At 49.5% G+C, this 18787-nt stretch overlaps 3 protein-coding genes across 4 annotated transcripts; 2 read left to right on the forward strand and 1 right to left on the reverse strand.

Annotated features, from left to right (window-relative positions):
- Positions 1–1077: 1077 nt before the first annotated feature.
- On the forward strand, positions 1078–2704 carry FOXG_22010 (uncharacterized protein; the record flags this gene model as incomplete). Its single annotated transcript, XM_018402391.1, has 1 exon — positions 1078–2704. The coding sequence occupies one exon, from the start codon at positions 1078–1080 to the stop codon at positions 1819–1821; it is 744 nt and encodes a 247-aa protein (XP_018255737.1). The 3' UTR covers positions 1822–2704.
- Positions 2705–6268: 3564 nt separating this feature from the next.
- FOXG_22011 (uncharacterized protein) lies at positions 6269–7914 on the reverse strand. The gene is made up of 3 exons (XM_018402392.1): positions 7491–7914; positions 7117–7439; positions 6269–7070 (listed from the first exon to the last, which is right to left on the reverse strand). The coding sequence occupies exons 1-3, from the start codon at positions 7861–7863 to the stop codon at positions 6606–6608; spliced, it is 1161 nt and encodes a 386-aa protein (XP_018255738.1). The 5' UTR covers positions 7864–7914; the 3' UTR covers positions 6269–6605.
- A 737-nt stretch (positions 7915–8651) lies between these two features.
- On the forward strand, positions 8652–12955 carry FOXG_15159 (uncharacterized protein). Of its 2 annotated transcripts, none has more exons than XM_018395228.1 (3): positions 8652–9486; positions 9539–10223; positions 10275–12955. In XM_018395228.1, the coding sequence occupies exons 1-3, from the start codon at positions 8965–8967 to the stop codon at positions 11729–11731; spliced, it is 2664 nt and encodes an 887-aa protein (XP_018255739.1). In that variant the 5' UTR covers positions 8652–8964; the 3' UTR covers positions 11732–12955. The 2 variants fall into 2 exon arrangements, with proteins under 2 accessions (XP_018255739.1, XP_018255740.1); XM_018395229.1 differs by having other exon boundaries at positions 8661–9480; positions 10275–12245.
- Positions 12956–18787: the final 5832 nt, after the last annotated feature.

Consider the following 18787-nt stretch of genomic DNA (forward strand, 5'->3'; position numbering starts at 1 on the left):
ATCGTTTTGCTGAATGAGCTTGTCCATGAACTCACTCCATTTAGTCAAGGTCGATGGTTCAGAACTCAACTGATTCAGAAGAAACGATGTTTGACTTGATTCGGGAAGGGTTTTACGGGGAAGTTCATTGAAAAAATCTTCAGGAGTAGCCTTGGCGGTCTGCGAGCTGTTTGACGCGATGGCACGCACTCTAGGGGCGGCTATTCCTGGAGTAATGAGGCGTTGGGAGAGCGAAGCAAAGCTTGTCTTGACTGCAGGCATAGCTGCCGGCCCTGCATGAGTACAAATTTGTGCTGGTTTGATCGTAGAGACGTCCAAGATGGCGATTGAGCTATTATGGGAAGGGGGCATCAAAAATTCTCCGTCGGAGTCAGGAATGAATGACTCATCCCTGCCATCCTCCATTTGAGGAGGAAGCGAGTTGGTCTGATGGACTGGATTGGAAGCTTCAGAATTAACAGCAGACTCCTTCAAAGGGCTTGTTGGTCCCTTTGAGGGGTGCTGAGTGTCGATGACAGGTAAAGATTTCCGAGGGGATTGCTCATGAGTAAGCGGGCTGTGTACATATCTTGAGGGCGATAGTATTTCATCTCCGTCCGCCTCACTGATGGGTGAAATTTCGGTTGACAGATGGTTTTTGAAGCCATCGCGGGTTCGGCGTGTTCGACTGCCGCGAGATCCGTCTCTTCGACGTGTTCCGGATCGATTCCCAGGGCTCGAGGTGGCAGAATAGCTACCAGGAAGTTCGTAGATGGCTGGGAAATCGCCTAGGTCGTTGAATTCTTCCTCGCTGATTTCACTGCTCTTTCTCTTTCTACCGCTCGAGGCCACTAGATTGGGTCGAGATGCGTAATCTTCGCGGCAGAGTTTCGCATCGCTGTTGAACGGTAGCGAGTCAGAGGATTCAGAGGCATCGTTGGTTAGGTCTAAGTACTCCAGACCATCGGCGTTGAGGTCGGGGAAATCAGGACTGCTCGTACGAAGGGTTCGCCCACGGCCGAAGCCGGGGCCGTCTTTGGTGGGCTTTGTGTCTTGCAAGGTTCAGGGCCTCCCCGCCAGGTAATCCCTCGCAACGTAATGGGTCCACTTTTGACATCAATCCCACATATCATAGATGGATCATTGAGGATAGAAGAGCTGGCAAGACTCCTACGAGAAGCTGAGCAGCGCGCGAAGGAGAAGCGGCAACGCGCCAGAGCGTCAGAGGAACAAGCACGACTCACGACACTTGACAAATACATTGCAGTTTGCTATACCTCCGTTTTCTCTCGCTTCGCCATCGAAACAGATCCAAAACTGATTTCGAGGGGCTCCATCACAAATACGCGTGACAAGTGGTGTCCCAAAAATCTGAAGCCATGGGCCGACTTCCTTGATCAACAGAAGTTCATATTCGGCACACTCTACGATACATTCCCTACCGAAATCCGCGTTTTCGAGAACCGAAATTTCTTGGCCGGCTTGGGAAACAGCATCTCTCAACGGCCGATAGCAGATGAGAAGACGCTCGAATATTTCCTGCATAATAGCGTGGAGGATCCGGTCAGAGCCATCATACAACAGCTTAAACAGGTGGAAGAGGTCAGCAGGGCCTTTCAGATCGGAGATGGTGTCGTCTTTGAGAACCATCCCCATGCCCTCAGCGACGTCCCTGAGGAAGTCGTGGACAGGGAGACACCATTGGTACCACCACGGACGCCGGACCATCGAAGAGATCTCAAGCAGCTGCGACCGGATCAAATCTGTGTCTATCGATCCGACAACACCTTGTCCTTCCAGCGCATTATGATTTATGTTTCTGAGTATAAGCCGCCTCACTAGGTGACCGCTCCGCATCTTCATCTCGGTCTCCGCGCCATGGACATCCACAAGGAAGTTGTGAACCGAAGGACGATTCCAACTTCTGTAAACCCTGACGCGCGTTTCCAGTACCACGCGGAGAAGCTGACGGCATCTGCCATCACGCAGACATATCATTACATGATCGACAGTGGCCTTGAATATGGTCTGCTTACTACTGGCGAGGCCATTATGTTTCTCAAAGTTGACTGGGACGAGCCTGAGACTGTACTATCACCTAGCAGAGTCTGGTCCGGAGGTGTCGGCACATCCAAATAACCTCCATATATGCATGGCCGTCGGTCAATATCTAGGGTTCACCCTTATGGCTCTCGGTTCGCCTGGAGAACGACGTGGGAATTGGCAGAACGTCTAAAAGCTATGAAGGACTTGAAGACGTGGGCTGAGGACTTCGAATGTAGCAGCGGCCTAATATGTACGCATTGGATTTTGCTGTTGTCGGACGTGCCGGGCGATGTTAGTTTGCGGTACAACGCCATACCATTTGCAAACAATGATATGCCAAGAATGGCCGTAGTGAAAGAGATCCTGGAGTTCCATAGCGAAAGGCGGTTAATTTCGATCTGCCGTTGGATGAAACCAATTTGAAAGTAGTATTGGATACAAATCTCAAATCAAGCTATGATAAAGGGTCTCGATAATAAAAGCAACCCAGTAAACGCGTTCAGGAAAAGGGAAGGTTAATCGCTATGAAATAGACGCATGGAAATAGGCCGGAGATAGAGACACATGTGAGGGCGAACAGGGGGGATAAGCGACGATTCGGGGTACACGACAATTAATAATAGAAGAGTAGGGATATATAGGATAAGAAGAACCAGGCTCTGTCATAAGATTAAGCGTCATGACGTGATGAATCAAGCCCAGAGGGATTTAAGTTTTTGGCCATAGTTCATATTTGCGGTGCTGTTGATGAACCTGAGATAAAACTTTACGCGCTGCGTTATGGTGTCGCCGCATCTTGACGTGTAACCAAGGCCCAATCAGAAGTTCAAGGCTACCCCCCTACTAATACTTTTGCCCTGTATTTTTGACGCACGTGCCAACTGCACCTAGCATTAGGGTAGTAGTAGTAGTAGTAGTAGTATTTATTACGCCCGGGAGAACGGACCTCATAGGGCCTGTGGCTACGCTAAGCTATTCACGTATTCCCCGCTTTTCGTCCATTCTACACAAAAGAAAGCCCTACTGCTCTTCCTGTTCTTACTCTTCTAGCCCCGTTTGCTTGACTCTGCTTGACAGACCTGCTTGAAGGCCAACCAATACCATCTCCAAGTGTTCAGCATCCTATCTTCAGCAGCTGAAGCATGGTCTGTCAACTTGAGGCTGTTTGTTGTTAGTAATCAGCTGTGATGTTAATATTAGTAGTCATTTGTTTTCTCCTTCTCAAACTCCTTCCTGGCTCAATCTTCCTGTCGCCATCGCAAATTTGACTGTCGCTCGCACCGCCTCCAGGTTAGGTCTCCACTTTGCTCCGTCTGACGCCGACTTTTAGCATTAGGGGTTTATGAACGGCCTACTGTAGGCAGTCGTGATGATAATTCGATGAATTACAACAAAAAGTGCCAAAATTGGTCTGTGCACGTCGCTGGGTTACCCACATTAGGCCCGTGCACGTATCATATCTTTAATAATTCGTCAAATTACAACAATCTGGCCCGTGCACACACTGATGTTTTGATTTCCTCCATCTGCACATCTTATCTCTCCCTCCTCGTACTACTGCTTGACCACCATAGCATAGTCCTAATCCTAGTCCTACATACCAAAATCAATTCTACTAGAATTGATTTATTCTGCCCCACTTTACAAGGGGTAGACTTGATTTTTGACCGGGGGTAGACTTGAATTTACTAAAGTCACTAGTCGTGGGGTAGCCTTGAGTTTTGCTGGGGGTCGACTCTGGTCTGTGATTGGACCAGGGTTACAACGTCGAATTCTGACCATACACAGAACGTACCGCGTAAAGCTCCTGCTCAGACTTCAACCTTTTGTGCTTCAAGACATTATGCAGACTGTATTCGAGAATCAGAACCTCCCGACAGGTCAAGTCATGGCAAGCAATCTTTTCACAGAGCTGGGCTGTTCCAACCCTATATATCCCTTTGTTCTTCTTCCAGAGTATCGACTCATCGTGTGTCAGACGTGTCAGTACGCGTGTTTGGCAGGCGAAACGGCCACACATCTTTCCCAAAGGCATGCTAATATAGACCTGGAAACCTGGCGGCGACTGGTTGAAGAGATCCGAAAGATACCTGGCGTACTACGAAGCCGGACTGAGCTACCCCAGCTGCAGTATCCACCGTCGACAACCGAGCCTATCCCTTGTCTTGCCCCACCAAAGCTTGGTGTACTGAAATGCCGACTATGCAATAGCTTCAACGTCCGCCAGCTGCAAGCAATGCAGGAGCATTGTAGTAAATCTCATAGCTGGGTCAACCCCAGGGCTAAGGGACGGCCGTCGAAAGGGCTTCCATCAACTGATCCTCTACCATGGATCGAAGGGGTAGCATGTCAGCGTTTTTTCCCTTCTCGGGAAGGCAGTAGATGGTTCCAAATCACTCTGAAGGCTAAAAGAGAGCGCAGAAGCGAACCAAAGGCCAAGATGGCCCCGCACAAGCTGCGACTTGAGTCCAAAAACCTCACACCTGAAGCTACCGCTCACCTACGGCAAGTTATTAGACGGGAAGAGAAATATCGAGACGTTTTGAATCAGCCTTGCATAACCAGCAGGGATACAGGCAGAGTTCTTTTTGGTGCCCCACCTCACAGGAGGTAGAGTTCCCTTCAACGACAGGGGTGGAGTTCTTTTCGTAACTGCCAATCATAATCCGACAATTCTATTACGTAAGGGGCGCGCCCGCCATAGACCCGTCAAGTGGTGGATTATTCCACTGCTGAGAAACCCCGCATTACTCCACCATTTTCGTGGCAGCTGCTTGAATTTGGCCCTCACAATACGTTTTTCGAATATATGCCTGGATCCACTGGTAAATCCTCGAGGAAGGTGGCTCGCCGCCGACGTCGTGAGCGTCCAGGTACCCAATTTGAGAAAGAAAAGCTAAGTTTCTGTGACAGAGGCACCACCTACTCGCTTAGAGCACGCTACAGACAAACAGCGCGGGCGTCGACTGCAGCTGAAGAACGAGCGATGTTGGGTTGGGACTCTGAAGAATTCAAGCCGTTCGTCGTCTTCAGGTGATCCTGGTGGGAACGTCTATCTTTATTTCGTGAAAAAAGACCAATATTTTCTGCAAGATAGTAAGCGGAAAGATGTCCTTTGGGACAATATCGAATTTAGGAAGGGGTTTGATGTTCAGAATATAGACAAGCTGGCGAAGAAGGTGATTGAAAAGATTTTGCACCAGTCGCAGAGGCACTACTCGATAGGTGAAATTTAAGTCACTCAGTCTCAGCCTCTCACCCCCTCCTCCTCCTCCTACTACTACTACTACATCAATTGCCGTTGGTGATGACATCCAATAACAGTTTTTGTAGCCCGCGTGCCTCTCTTTCCGCGTTGATGAGGCTGATACTACTAGCAAAAGGCCGCTAGAGAACCGTGGCTACCCAGCCTATCACCATCGATGGACAGCCACATACGACTTATCGGTACCCCAGGCTTCTAGCCGTTACAGAGCACTGCCGTTTTGCCTGCCCGATTCTATAAAGAAGACATTGAACAGAGTGAATGGAAAAATAGTCTCGATGACTGGATGTTAGATACTGAGATTTGGAACGGACTTGACGTTTTGCCGTTACATGAGGGCTCAAGCCATGAAGTCAAGTATTAAACTGCAGTGAAGAGTATTGAAGAGTTCCTTGAGATTCTATTAGAGCTCAGCTTCACTCAACACAGAAGCTTTCAATGACCCGGTTGCGGGCTTGTATTTTTTGGCGGTACATTATGTTATTATCTGAGATAATCAGGGCATATTTAGGATTAGCGCGCGATATTCCCAGCGAGAGGTACATATGTTCAGTTCTGCACCGTGAACTCTGTGGATTATACCATATATTCAATTCCAGATAAGATACGCAAGAGTAGTCGAACGAAGACACTCCGTATCATACTTCTGAGAACTACTATGCTGTTTCAGGTCTCTAGAGTATCAAGCACGAACGAGTCAACTCGTAAGGATCCTACAGACGCTTTCTAGGACCTTACGAGGGACAGGTTAGGAGTAGAGGCATTAAGTCGCAAGGTCTTAGGCTTGGACCTAGCATAGATAGCCAAGCGCCGAGCAGCTACATAAGCTAAAAACGTAATATCGCCACGGTGCATAAGGCACCTGACATAAAAGCGGCTTGTAAAATAGAAGAAGCTTCTGTAAAAGAAAGCAAGATGAGCCAAGTAATTCAATAAGGATAAAGAAAGGCTCGCATAACCAGAGAAGAGGCCTTCCAAAAGACATCACGATCAGTATGCCTATTATAATGGTAATTACAACCAACCGGCATATCTAGCGTCTTCGACATAGACCCTAGATATACTTGTCAACATATCCTAGCACTATATAGCTTAAAAAAAAAGAAGGAAGGAAGATGAAAACTCTAAAAAAAAAACTCTAGCTACAGAGGTTATTAATTATGAATTGATAACCAACTGCTTGTGGGAGCCTTTATATCAAGTCCTTCGAACTTTTATATACAGAAATTTCATCCTTTCTACCATTTGTTATCTATTATTAAATAGAAAGGAGGCGTTAGATACGGAGCTATATAAGGTGTAAAGAGACGCCTGATTATTCAACCACTGCGCTTTCCCACCAACAATCTAGCCTCAGCCGAAGCAGACTGGCTAGATTAGTAGAGCCGTCAGATTGTACAGCTCCATCGTCCAAGTCGCGAAGAATGCTGTCAATGTAATTTCCGGCGGCACTTAAATGTAAAATCTGGCAAATAGCGTTGTGAACAGCAAGAAGCCGAGCGGACGGGGGATCGATGGTTCGCTCGGGAGTGAGAAAGAAAGTACGATTGACTGGGAAAATACGGTTCCTGAATGGCTGACGGAGGGTTGAATCGATCCGGTAGCTATTGGGCTGGTTCGTAGGCTCGAAGAAAACTTTGAAGTTGCCAAACTGCCGATGTAAATCAATTTTCAGAGTGAGAGCGTTCCGAGAACGATCAATATCTGGGCCTTCGATAAGGTGCACGATATCGTGATCAAACATATCAAGTATTGCCAATGCCGTTTCCTTGGATTTATTCTAGGACACATATTAGCTTGAGGTGTAGAACTGGATATTTACCTACCAGCTCAGGGTTTCCTGTCGTAGTCATCAATGAGTGAGGAAGTATATGCGCGACTTCCAGTTCCGCAAATGATCCGGGTTCCTGTTCTTTGAGTAATTGTCCTTGATCGTCTGAAGCATAGTCATATCCGCTCTCTTCAATACGGCGCTCAGCTTCTTTCATATCGAAATCGTGAGATATTACGCAACGATGTCGGTCACGAACTAGGCAGTCACGTCTAAGCGACGCCACTCGTTCCACGGACCCGACAACAGGACGCGTGCTCGTGATTCGGGAGCTAGCTGCGGGCGATGGTTGGGGCGTCTTGCTGCCAGCAGCCTTGACTAGAGTCTGATGAGTGTTGAAATCGAATGCTAGCAAAAAAGACGACTTACGTGGAAGGAAGAAGTTGTCGACCAGGAAATCTGCAAAGGCGTTCAAGGCCAAACGAATCTCCTCTTCCACCGTTTCATCATCGAGATCGATAACTTCATCTATCGTAATATTCACTGCCCCGAGGAATGCATGCAAGAAGTTGGATTTAGATTGATCTGATCGAGCATGTTCGTACGTTAGACGAACCAGCCTAGGTCGATTATACGGCTTTTCAGTCGACAAGGGCTCGAAGTGCTCGATAACGCGACGGAGAACACCAGCAGCCTTATCAAGTTCATCTGGGTTGAACGAAGGACTTGCGCCTGTAGAAAAGTCAATGAATCCCTCTAGTGATGATTGGTGTCGGTGATGAGGTGCAGAAGACCCCATCATTCTCTTGGCTGAAGTTAGGAAGATGGGCAATTATGAAGAATTCGAGATCACTCATCCAACGAGCTGATGGGTTGCCTGATTTTATTTTGTGGGGAGATCTTACATAATTGATATTACATGGGGGGTACCCAATCATGTACCTTAGTCGACTCCACTACTTCCACCAATCATATGTAGCTTGAGCTGCTTGCTCTCACAGCCTCCTCCGCTATGAGCCGAATGTCTCCACCAGGTATTTAGGTCACAATCATCTACACGGTCCTCTCCGTAAACAGCGACTGTCAAGCTATTAATAAAACATCTCCCAGGAGAATATTCTTTAATCACATTGCAGTCTACTAAGGGATGTGAAATTTCTTTTCCTACACTTAGAGTTCGCCTTGCAAACCTGCTAACATAAATCCCTAATAGCCAAATGTTAAGATCAACTGGAAAATCAGATTCTCCCCATCCACCTCACAGGGGTCGAGTGGATCCAAGTCTACCAATCAGAGCCTGACTAGAGTATTGAGATTCCCGTCCCTACCCCTAGCGTGATGGCCAACGAAAGCTAATAAAAAGCACGTGTAAATTGGAGACTGTAGCGTTTCTGAGAATACAGGATGCTCAATTAAAAAGTACTCACCTACAAAATGATGCATAACGTATTGTATACAGGGTTAACGAGCTGAAAAGAAAGAAAAAGAGAAGGGGCGAAAAAAAGGCTGAGAATTCGAGAGATATCATCAGACGCAGTTACGCCTTTCTGCCTCAGGCAAAATCTGGGCGTTATTTCTGTTGACCCTTTTGAGGTGTGACAGCCAACAGCAACGTTGTCATGTGACTTATGACCATTGATTGTTGGTTGGCGTTTCAATTTTGACGCGTCTCGAGCTTTTTAATTGAACATCCTACGATAACAATCGACATCCCTCTTCATTCCTGATCGCGCGCTACGTTGATCTTACGTAAAAACAAGACTGTATTTTACTGTGCTAACACGCCGCCACAGCGCGACCGTAGAGCCGTAGCTGGACGGCTAGCTATCACCTCAAACGGTTGTTGCACTCCCAAGACTCAGCAGCCACGCTTACTGACCTACGTCCTCGAACGCTCCTCGGAATGGCACCTACAGAATTTCTGCAACAATTTGAAAAGATTGAAGGGGTAGTTGCTCGATATGCTTTCAAGCTGTCAAGCGTCAGATCTCCGGCTGAAATTTACAAAGAGAAGACGGTCGAAATCCGGGGGCGCATCGCTCAATTATGGACAAGCTTGGAACTAGCCCCAGCGCCAGAAAAATCAAGCCTCCAAGACAGTATCGTGAAGTTAGGGGGGCAATTAAAAGAGCTGGAAATAAAATACGAGGCTGGTGTGCAGGACGAGGAGAGGGTGTATAACCGGGCGTTACAAGAAATTACAGACGCGCTCCGCTACGAGCTCTTGGAAATTATTGGGCCTGCGAAAATAGAGTCGTATCTACGAAGCATCTCGAGCGAGAATTCTGACCGGCAAGACTCAAACAATGCAGTCGTTACTTGTCAGCCACACGATGCAACTCTCCAAGCGATCGGCGCCAAAGAGGCATGCGTACCTAAAGGAATGCCCGAAAACAGGCACACAAGTCCGACCACTCCCGTAAGCGTAATCGCCCGATCCATCGCCCATATTCATGCTTGCCTACTGACTGTCATAGTACAAACGAAGGAGAACATCGCCAGAATCCATGGGAAGGAAACGACGTCAGGTTGAGAAAGATGCCCCTCGTACCAAACTCAGCAATTCTCTTGTCTCTTATCCAGCTGTGAGGTCTTTGCGAAGACGAACACGGCATAGCCACAGGCGACAAGGCGACAAGAGATCTACCACAGACGAAGACTTTGAGGGCATCACAAACCCGGATGCCGGCAGCATCTATCTCGCATTTTGGGAAAAGTCCAAGGACTGGTTCGCTGTACTCCTACTTCCGATGCAAGATCTCGAAAGCGTCGGCATTTCGGGTTCGATAGAAAGTCTTGGCTTAGCAGAGGTTCTCCCTAGGTGCTACTGCAATAAGCAAGATGGCTTTTCCTGGGCGGAGGGATTTAACGACGGCGAGCCTCTGGTCATGGAGCGAGAGTTCCCCGTAATGTACTTTGATGGCCAAGACTTTCCCGCCAAGAGCGCTGTCGGCTGGGTCTCTGCAAGAGATTTGAGGCAGTTCGATGCGAACAACAAGAACTCACTTGTTCCTCACATACGGTCGGTTCGCAAGTTTCTTAAGACTCGGGCAGAAAAACGTTCGCCAGAACGAGAAGTAGACAGATCAAAGTCTGAAGCACCTGACGCGACAGAACCGTCATCAATAGAGGCCAACAGCTATCCGCCCACGCCTCTGAAAGGTGAATTGGTAATATGCTCCCTTGATGAACTGGATCGCTTACTATGTACAGTTCCTCTTCAGCATCGCGGTCCTCAGATGGCAGCTCCTGACCAGGATCAAGAGGAACCCAGTTCTCTACCCGCAACTCAACCAGTATTACCTTTAGATCACGTCGCCCTGCATGACCCCCCCATTCAACAACAATCGCTACCCGATCTTCGTAGCGATGAGGGACAACAGCATCGACTGAACCTGGAAGACATTGCGACATCTTCTCATGAGCCGGGACGACAGCTTGATGAACCTTGTGACATCTTTGAGCCTATAAGTACTGCCGCACTTTCAAATACGACGCAAGAAGTTTGTAAGGACGCTGGTTTGTTAAGACCACATTGCAATGAGAGAGCAAACAGGGCCGCTACCCCTGAGAAAAATATGGGAGCTGGGTTATTTGGATTATCTGTGTCAGAGCAAGCCTCTGGCGTCGCTATATGCCCACCGCATCCACCTTCAAGAGAGTTGCTTCCTATGAACCTAATGTCAAATCCACTTAAAACGCCAGAAATCTACGCAACAGAGCCTTTTCCATCAAGTCCATCTATCCCGCACGCTTCATCAACAGACTCTGCGCAACCGGCCCTGCCCTACGCTCTGGAGCAACATGCCCAAGTCGAGATGGGTCGTCCTCACAGCAATCGGCCCATCATCGATGCTGCAAATTCAACCGCAGAAGAGCGACAACAAGCACAACAAGCTCCAAGCGTGGTTCAGAGCAGCAATGACGCATCAGACGCCGTTGGCGGTATGCCATGTAATGCGGACCACCCACGTCTAAGTCAAATAAGAGCTCCGTATAACTTCGAAACCTCCAGAACTACTATTGTATTGCCACCGATCAGCTCCATGCTTAAGCCAGGAGTGAACAGTCCTCCGTCGCACGAACCTCCCGGTCAAACGCCAACTCTGAATAATCAGCCGTCTACTTTTCCTGCTCGCTCGTCCCAGTTAGCCGTCAATGCACCATCACCGCCGTCACCATCACCGTCACTGTGTACTCGACCATGGACGACCAAACTTGCCAGTAAATCGCCAGATGTTCGAGCATCGTTCAATCAAATATCAACTGCCCAATATGCACCTGCTCTTCCCACTCAGGTCCAGAGCGATGACTCGTTCCATACTCGAGGGTCATCTGCCAGCATAGCAACTGAGCAGCGTCGCTTAAACAGCCCTGGAGCACCAACATCTGACTCGAATGATGGATGTAATGCACAGACTTCCTGCGAGCTCGAAGTCACTCGCCCAAAGGGTGACTGGTACAAGAAACTTCCTGAGGATCTGATCGCATGTTTAGAAAAGTATCAGCAGGATAACAACCTCAGTCTTGGAATCCATGGGCTACGGATACAGCCTGGCAATTACGTATGTCCTTTCTGTATCGAGTCCAAGAGGAAGCTCTATAAGCGCCCTAGTCATTTCTCAAACCACTTAGCAAGCCACTGGGCTGCTCTCAAGAAGAAGCAGTGAAAATGTGGTCGATATTTGTATTCACTTCAACTGTGATATTGGGTTATTGTGTTTCTTAGCGATAGAAGATTGGCAGGAAGAGAAGGATCGATGTAGGTTACGAGGTACCCTTAAGAAAGTGCCCCAGATGATCCAGGAAGGGTTCGGCAAACTAGAGAACAATTACACCAAGACAGATCCGATGGCGGTCCGACACCTGGATCAGGCCTACAACTGTTTGATCGACTGCTTGGGTGATCCGCTATGTGGCATAATGCTTCTACAGACATACGGAGGATAATCAAGCAACTACCCACATGTCCTAGCCAAATGCAGAAGCACTCTTTGATCAGTAATCAATGTTAAGTTTCAGGTTCCGGGTTATGGCCTTTACATCTGGGGAGTTTGTAAAAGCTTTACTCAACGCAACAACACCACAATATTGGTTCACACGCTGAAATATAAACTAAAGGACTTTTAATAATACGGAAGATTTTATTTTATTGAGAAAGTAGGTCTTGATTACTGGGTCCGCTTTAGATCGGTCATGTATGTATGTATGTATGTATATTTTTCGTCCGGGGGCCGTGAGGCCCGTAAAGTCCCCTATTGGGGCACAGGACGTGCTGAGTTAGAGTCTCTAGTGCTAAAATCTACGTAAAGCATTCGCAAATTACAGAACGGACCACTATCCAGCATATCATCGGCTCAAAAGCGCGTCCTGTCGAGCCTGTTACCCGTCAGCGGGATGACCAGGTCGGCTATCATAGCGGTAGCCGCTATATCAGTCAGTCTTTAGTGAGACTGGGGAGAGGGCGGCGGCATGACCGCACGAGGCGGCCGAGCCGTGAGAATAAAGAAAAGAAACAAAGAAAAAGGAGGGAAAGGAAGATAGAAGGGGAAGAGGAGACACAAATGCATCTCCGATCTGCCTCATCTAGTGACGAGTGCAAATCCTTTCGAAGAAGGCGCTTGACTTGGTCAACTTGATGTACTTGTCGAAGTTCCTTCCTATTGCGAGGTTGACCGCCGCAGTCGGCGAGGGGACGAGCCTTATTCGACACCGCCGCGGTACTTTCCTACAGTAGAAAACATGGTCAGGTGCTTTGCGTCGTCCGCACGAGCAAGTCACCCGCGCGTCCTTGTGGTTGAATCGTTCGTGGTATGCAGCGAAATCCCCATGGAGGGATCTTGCTGCGAGTAGATGGTGTAGGGCAGCCCGAGGGAGCGAGAGTTCCGGTGGGCAGCGTATAGTCGCCTTGAGATTCAATCTCTTGTATTGCTCGGGAACGGAGGTAGTCCACCAGGATTCGAAAGCTTCTTTTGGTTTCTGCCTCGCCACCTTTCGCAGGTATGCTAGCGTCGGCTGAGCGCCTTCCGGTTCTGGCAGCGAGGACGCTGCCTTTGCTAGTTTATCGGCTTGTTCGTTGCCGGGAATGTCCGTGTGGCCAGGTATCCAGCGCACTCGTGTAGCTCCGTGTGATGCAGCTAACGCCTGGAACTCGACGAAGACTGCTTGTGAAGAATCAGACGGTGTGCCCCGTAGGCATGTGGCGGCTGCCAGGTTGTCTAGACAGACTACAATGTCCCGTGCCGCCGATCCTGGGAGGTTCAGAGCGGCTTTGAGGCCCTCCAGTGCTCCTGTAGCTTCAGCGTCAAAGACCTCGGCAGGTCCAAGACGGCCCGAGCCGTCGCAGATGGAGAGGTCCTGCTGGTGAATGGCGAAGCCATAGCTGGCTGCTCCCTCCGAGGACAATGAGCCGTCTGAGTATACGATCCAGGTGGTTGGGTCTACTGTCTCAACCCACTGGAGGAAGGCCTCGGCCGATTCCTCTTTCGGGGCTGTCTGTAGGGGTGTATCTTGTCCCTTGCCGAAGCGTTTCTGCATGAGGGCTGGTCGTGAACAGGGTGCGAGGAGCTCATTGGTCCTTCGAAGACGGGTTCTGAAGCTGCTCTCTGTTGGAGCTTGGTACTTCCGCTTGATGAGCTGATGGTATGTGGGTTGCCTAGGTGGAAGCGTGCGCTTCGCGAGGGGGTAGGTCTCATCAAGGGATTTGAGCCGGGTTGCCCCTGGGTACCATACTTCGGTGCCGTAGAGCAGGACTGGTTCAACGCAGGCCCTGACGGCGCTCCGTACAGCGCTGGGAAGCGGGCCGTGTATCGTGTTGGTGAGTCCTCGCAAATGGTGGGCGACTGCCTGTGACTTAGCCGTCCACTTTTCTGCGTGGACTCGGAATGACAGGTTGCTGTCCAGCCAGATGCCTAGCCAGCGCATTGCTGCCTCGGGGTGCTTCTCGAAATCGCCATGGCGTATTGCCGGTGTGGTCCCGAGCTTGCTCCGAGAGAAGTGCATGACTTCGGTCTTCTTAGGGTCGAAAGATACCCCGTTTGCGGCGCCCCAGCGGACCATTTCTTCGACAGAACGTGATGCCGCAGCGGCCGTTTCCTCGACCGTATCGCCGACGCACAGGATGGCTGTGTCATCTGCATAGCCAAACCGGCCTTGGGGGTTGCTCAGTCGGTAGATGGGCTCTGTATATAACAGGAAGAGGATCGGCGATACCGGCGATCCCTGAGGGAGACCGCACTGGAGAGGAGAGAGCGGGGTGATTGTATCTTGGTACCTAACACAGGCAGATCGGTCATCCATAAAGGATCCGGCCCATCGGGCGAGATGTTCGGGCCAGCCTTGTTCCCGAAGTCGCAGAATCAGTCTGTTGCGTAGGACAGTGTCGAACGCGCCTTGAATGTCCATCGTGACCAGCGTGGCCACCTTCTTGCGCGCAAATGCCTCCTTAATGTCGTGAACTAGGGCGGCTACGAGGTCTGTCGCAGACCTCTTTGGAAGCGCTCCAGCTTGTTGCGGGTGAAGAACTCCATGGTGAATGCATGCCTACGCGAGACGGCGCGCGACTAACCGTTCCAGTCCCTTGCCGAGACAGGAGAGCAGAGAGATGGGTCGCCAGGCTCGCGGGGTCGTCAGGTCTCTGCGTCCAGGTTTGGCGATCATGACCACCTCGGCCGCTCTGAAAGGCTTTGGGTGGTGGCCTATGGCCAGGCACCCCTCGAAGAGGCGGCGAACGTGTGTTCCGATAATATGCCATACTGCTGTGAGGAGCTTGACTGTGATGTTATCTGCCCCCGGCGATGTATTCCCGGTGCGGAGAGTCGCATCCTGCGCTTCTTCTAGGGAGATTTCATGCGAAAATGGGATCGTTTTGCGAGGGCTGACCTCGATCCAGGGATCCTGGATATCGTCCTCAGCTGTCCGACGCTCTAGAGTCGCTCGCCGGAGCGCGTTGGCCTTGTCGAGCTGGGTGTCGTAGACCACGTCGTCCACTTGGAGTGGAGGCGGTTGGAAGGCTCCTGGCGATCTCAGCCATCGGACGGCCTTGAAAACGGAGCTGCTATCTGAGAAGCTGTTGATCAGGTTCCGCCAATAGAGCCTTTTGGCGCGGCGGACCACACAGTGGAAATCTCGCTTGGCTATTTGAACCTCTTGGCTGAATCCGAGAGGGTACAGCCTTCTGATCGCCCGATACCCGGCAGCAGCAAGGGCGCACTCTTCGGTCCACCACGGAGCGTTGCGTGCTCCCTTCCTCGCAGGCCGGCCCACTGCCATTGCTGCTGATTGCAAGAGGCTCACTAGTGTGGATGCGAGCTTGTCTAGTTCTACCATCCAGGACCACCTAGTGGGCACCCTCACCTAATGGACCACCAAAATTTCAATCTTCCCATACAAACTCCGAATTTTCAAGTACATCGCATTCAGCCAAGGACGTAGATACTTGCAAACCTATACTAATATTGTATAGTAGTTTTCGTGACATTTTCATATCGGCTTGACTTTTCCCCGTTCCGCCTTGTGGCCTAGTTCTCTAGCACTTTGAATTCTTTCGCATTTCTCCTCATCTACCCCACGCGACTCCATCCACTTGAGCCAAATTTTCACCTAATTTTCTTCTCGGAACTCCTTTCGCAATGGTTCGCCGTGTTTATACCGAAGATGACGTAGCTGAGGCTATACTCGATATTACTGATAGAGGCCTGTCACAGACGGGGGCGGCCCAGAAACGTGGAGTACCTCGGTCGACCCTTTCTGGGCGACTTTCCGGTCAAGCGTGCAGGAATGAACGGATCCAGGCCCACCAGCGTATTTCAAAGAGCCAGGAGGAGACCCTCCTTCGTTGGGTGCTGCGACAAGAGTCTCTGGGCTATGCTCTCTCGCACAGCCAGCTCCGCGCCTGTGTCGAGGCCATCCTCAAACAACAAGGCGATAACAAGCCTCTGGGTAAGCACTGGACTACGAGATTCGTCAAACGTCACCTAGAACTATCTACCAAGCTTGGAAAACGTCAGGAAGCCGCCAGGTTTGACGGATTTACTCCGAAGGCGGTCAATTGGTACTTCGATATCCGGGAGAACGAGTACGGCTGGATCAAGCCTGAGAACACAGTTAACGTGGACGAAGGCGGCATAATGGTGGGTTTCGGTAAGTCTTCTACAAGTACTCTATAGGTCTTCATAGGGCATAGCTAATTGATTGTCCATGAGGCCTGGACAGCCTCGTAATCGGGAGCTCTGACCCGAAGAAGAAGGCGATGTTGAAAGGCGTTCAGTCGCGCACGTGGACCTCGTTTATTGAGGCTGTTACTGCAACTGGCCGCTCTTTAAAACCGGGAATTATCTTTAAAGGAAAAGAGCTGCAGAAGCAATGGTTTCTGAACGAATTCGAATTGATAGCGGACTGGCACTACATCACATCACCGAACGGCTGGACCGACAACCATATTACTCTCGAATGGTTGAAAGACGTCTATCTACCTCAAACGGAGCCTCGTGATGCATCGGATGCGAGACTTATTATCCTTGACGGTCACGGGAGCCATGCGCAGGTGAGCATTTTGGTGTTTTCGCTGCGGAGTCACCCGCTATAGGGTCGTTAACGAGCAGTCAGGACGAGTGGATGGCGACGTGCTTTCTGAACAACGTCTACGCTGCTACCTACCAGCACATTGTTTCCATGGTTTACAACCGTTAGACAATGGAATTTTTAATGGCATTAAAGGTGCGTATCGGAAAGAACTCCAAAAACTGGCTAGTTTAACCGATTCTGCGCCAGTTGATAAAGTCAACTTTATTCGGGCATATGCGAAAGCCAGAGAGGCGGGCATGAGGAAGGAGATTATCTTATCCGGCTGGAGGTTTACTGGAAATTGGCCAATAAATCGTTATAAAGCTTTAACACATCCGGAAATTCAACCGGACAAAGAAAAACTGCTAGAAGAGTTCAAGACGCCGAGCCCTCCTCAGTTGCACTCAGATGATATGCCGAAAACGAGCCGGCAAGTAAGAGAAATGGCCAAACACCGAAGCCTTCCGACCAGGCGGAAGTACAGTAAGATCGCAAAGGGATTGTAAGCTTTAGAGATGAAAGTGGCCGTTCAGAATGCGCAGATTACTGGCCTCGAGGAGCAGATGGCCCAGGTGCGGCGAGGGAAGAAAAGAAAGGCGGTACCGAATCCGAACCGACGATTCATGGCTCTAGCGGAGGCTCTAGCGACTGGAGAAGCTCTTCGTGGCTCAAAGGAGGCAGAAATAGAGGTAGATGTGGATGAGGAGGTCGAGGAAGTGATTGAGGTGGGTGTCGGGTTAGAGGACGAAAGTGATGACTTTATGGTCGTAACAAAGCACTGCCAGCGCACACGGAGCGGTCGGGAAGTCAAAAAGCCACGCCGAGAGTAAACTCAAATAACTTTATAGAAACTCTCTTTAAAGCCTCGTTTATTAATTGAGAATTGGGCCTGTTTTTGCGGACATCAATATTTGGATTTTGTATGGGAAGATCTAAATTTTGGTGGTCCATTAGGTGGGGGTGCCCACTAGGTGGTCCTGGATGGTAACATAGTCTGACATCAACGAATGTCGATCTGGTAATCGCGTCATTGCTCGTAGGATATCACGTCGGGCGTTCTCAAAGATGACCAGGGCTGCCGTCAGATCAATCAACTCAGATTAGGACGTAAATCTGAACTGAACTGATAATTTGCCCTCTACATCTGATCTGATTGATTGATTGATAGATATCTGATATATAATAGGTCACGTGGAGCTATTCCCAGCCTCACGATTCTGCCCGTAGGATCTGACTGCCTTGTTGCTTAAGCATAGCCCCCCCCAGAGTAACACGCCCTCCCCTTACCCAGTTCTTCAGTAATTGGATCGACTCAATGCTCGAGAGAATGTTGCTGTGAGCTGACTATAAGCTTCGCAAGACTGAATGTTCTCTTGCAATCGGTTGACATGGCCGAGATTGCAAGGACATCCAATGCAAATCTACTCAAACGCGGGATTGCTATGATCAATCCACCAGAGTCTGGCTAAATCTATGCCGTATCAGAGCGAGAGGTAGAAAAAAGGGGTGATCTACCGTATTTACTCACGAGATTCGGAACGCCCTGTGGAGTCGACTACGGCTGATTTAGCAGCATATAATTGGCCTTTTTGGATTTAACACGGCTATAATCGACTTTTTGAGAATCTAAAAGGAATGAGCCACTTAGTACATGGCATTTGACTCCACAGGGCGTTCCGAATCTCACGAGTAAATACGGGTACCTTTAGATTCGCCTCTACCTAAGACCCCGGCAAGCAAGGGTCCAGGACCAATCAGCTCGGCTGACCCTTGTAACATCGTAGCTTTTCAGGAAGAGCCACTCTCTCCGGAGCCGGAACATACAGATGATCCGGCGGTTCTAGGGTAGCTGCTCTCCATTCAGATATATCCGATGTACAGATGCTTGTGTTTGAATTGATTGATCTGACGAAATTTCATATCTGATTTGAATTGATTGATCTGATTGATATATCTGATTGTTAATCTGATCTGACGGCAGCCCTGAAGATGACCCGCCATTGAGTTCTCTCTGGCCATAGGCCGGTAGATGCAAGAGTATCGCTGCCCAAGTCCTTGGCACTCATGCGTGGCTGATTCATCTGGTCAAAATAATTCTCCTCTCGCTCTAATACATCGCTTAGATGGGCGCGCGCCTCACAGTTCAGGCTTCGGACGTCTTT

The sequence above is a fragment of the Fusarium oxysporum genome, chromosome 1 (genome assembly GCF_000149955.1).
Source record: "Fusarium oxysporum f. sp. lycopersici 4287 chromosome 1, whole genome shotgun sequence".
Classification (NCBI taxonomy): Eukaryota; Fungi; Ascomycota; class Sordariomycetes; order Hypocreales; family Nectriaceae; genus Fusarium; species Fusarium oxysporum.